The 1,135-nt window shown below is 25.1% G+C and overlaps 1 protein-coding gene across 1 annotated transcript in view; it reads left to right on the top strand.

The window, feature by feature from the left end:
- The window catches only part of LOC108693802 (ras-related protein Rab-3-like), a 9,229-nt gene that overhangs the window by 7,016 nt on the left and 1,078 nt on the right, over nt 1-1,135 (top strand). The window contains 1 exon segment of the mRNA XM_018202950.1: nt 602-814. Coding sequence (XP_018058439.1) covers nt 602-814 — 213 coding nt within the window.

Here is a 1,135-nt window from a genome sequence, read left to right as displayed (position 1 = left end):
CACACACACACACACACACACACACACACACACACACACACACACACACAACACACACACACACACACAAAGCCAGTCACAATATACAAGTCTCGTATATCTTTAAACCGTTAGTCCATAAATGTTACAAAATATGGAAAAGTATAACAAATTACTTCTGTAATTATTAATCATAAATTATGTATTACATTTTAAAAAATATAAAAATATAAAAAGTAACATTTTAATTTTAATACATTTTAATACATTTTAATACATTTTAACTTTAGTTTTGCAATCAAATGTTCTCTGTTAAATTACAAATTTAATAAAAATCTTTCCATTTATAATTTTTTAATATATATTTTTAAATTTATAGATCTAAAAATATAGAAATTATCTGAATTTGTAAATTCTGTATTACATAAAATGTAAATTTTAAAATTTATTTTTTTCTTTGAGATGTTAAATCCAGAAATTGATAAGAATATTTTCATTTATATTAATTTTCATTTATATTAATTTTTTTTTAATTTATGAATTCTTTAATTTAGATATAAAAATATAGAAATTATCTGAATTCATAAATTAATAAATGAGGTAATACGAATAATCTTCACAGATGGCGCGTCAGGATGGCAGAGATGCCGCGGATCAAAACTTCGATTATATGTTTAAACTGCTGATAATCGGCAACTCGTCTGTTGGCAAGACTTCCTTCCTCTTTCGCTACGCAGACGATTCTTTTACTTCAGCTTTTGTGTCAACCGTAGGGATCGACTTTAAGGTGAAGACCGTCTTCAGACACGACAAAAGGGTCAAGTTACAAATCTGGGTCAGTATATAATCAATGTATTATGCACGTATAATATAATTTCCTGACGAAAAGCAGTCCATTATGATATTAACATGAGATATTCAAGATTAATATAGTCATTAAAATAATGACTTGCCTGTAACGAATATGTTTTTAGTTATTAAATTGATGTTTTAACAATCTGTCTTATAAAATACTATTAGAAATACCGTATAATACCGCAAGCAATACTCCGCATGACGATATCCATTTATAATATAAAATTTATAATATAAAATTTATAATATACATTAAAAAAAAATTTATAATATAAAATTACATCATTTATTGTTATTTTTA

The sequence above is a fragment of the Atta colombica genome, unplaced genomic scaffold (assembly GCF_001594045.1).
Source record: "Atta colombica isolate Treedump-2 unplaced genomic scaffold, Acol1.0 scaffold11, whole genome shotgun sequence".
Taxonomy (NCBI): Eukaryota; Metazoa; Arthropoda; class Insecta; order Hymenoptera; family Formicidae; genus Atta; species Atta colombica.
This window is presented reverse-complemented; position numbering and strand designations above follow the sequence as displayed.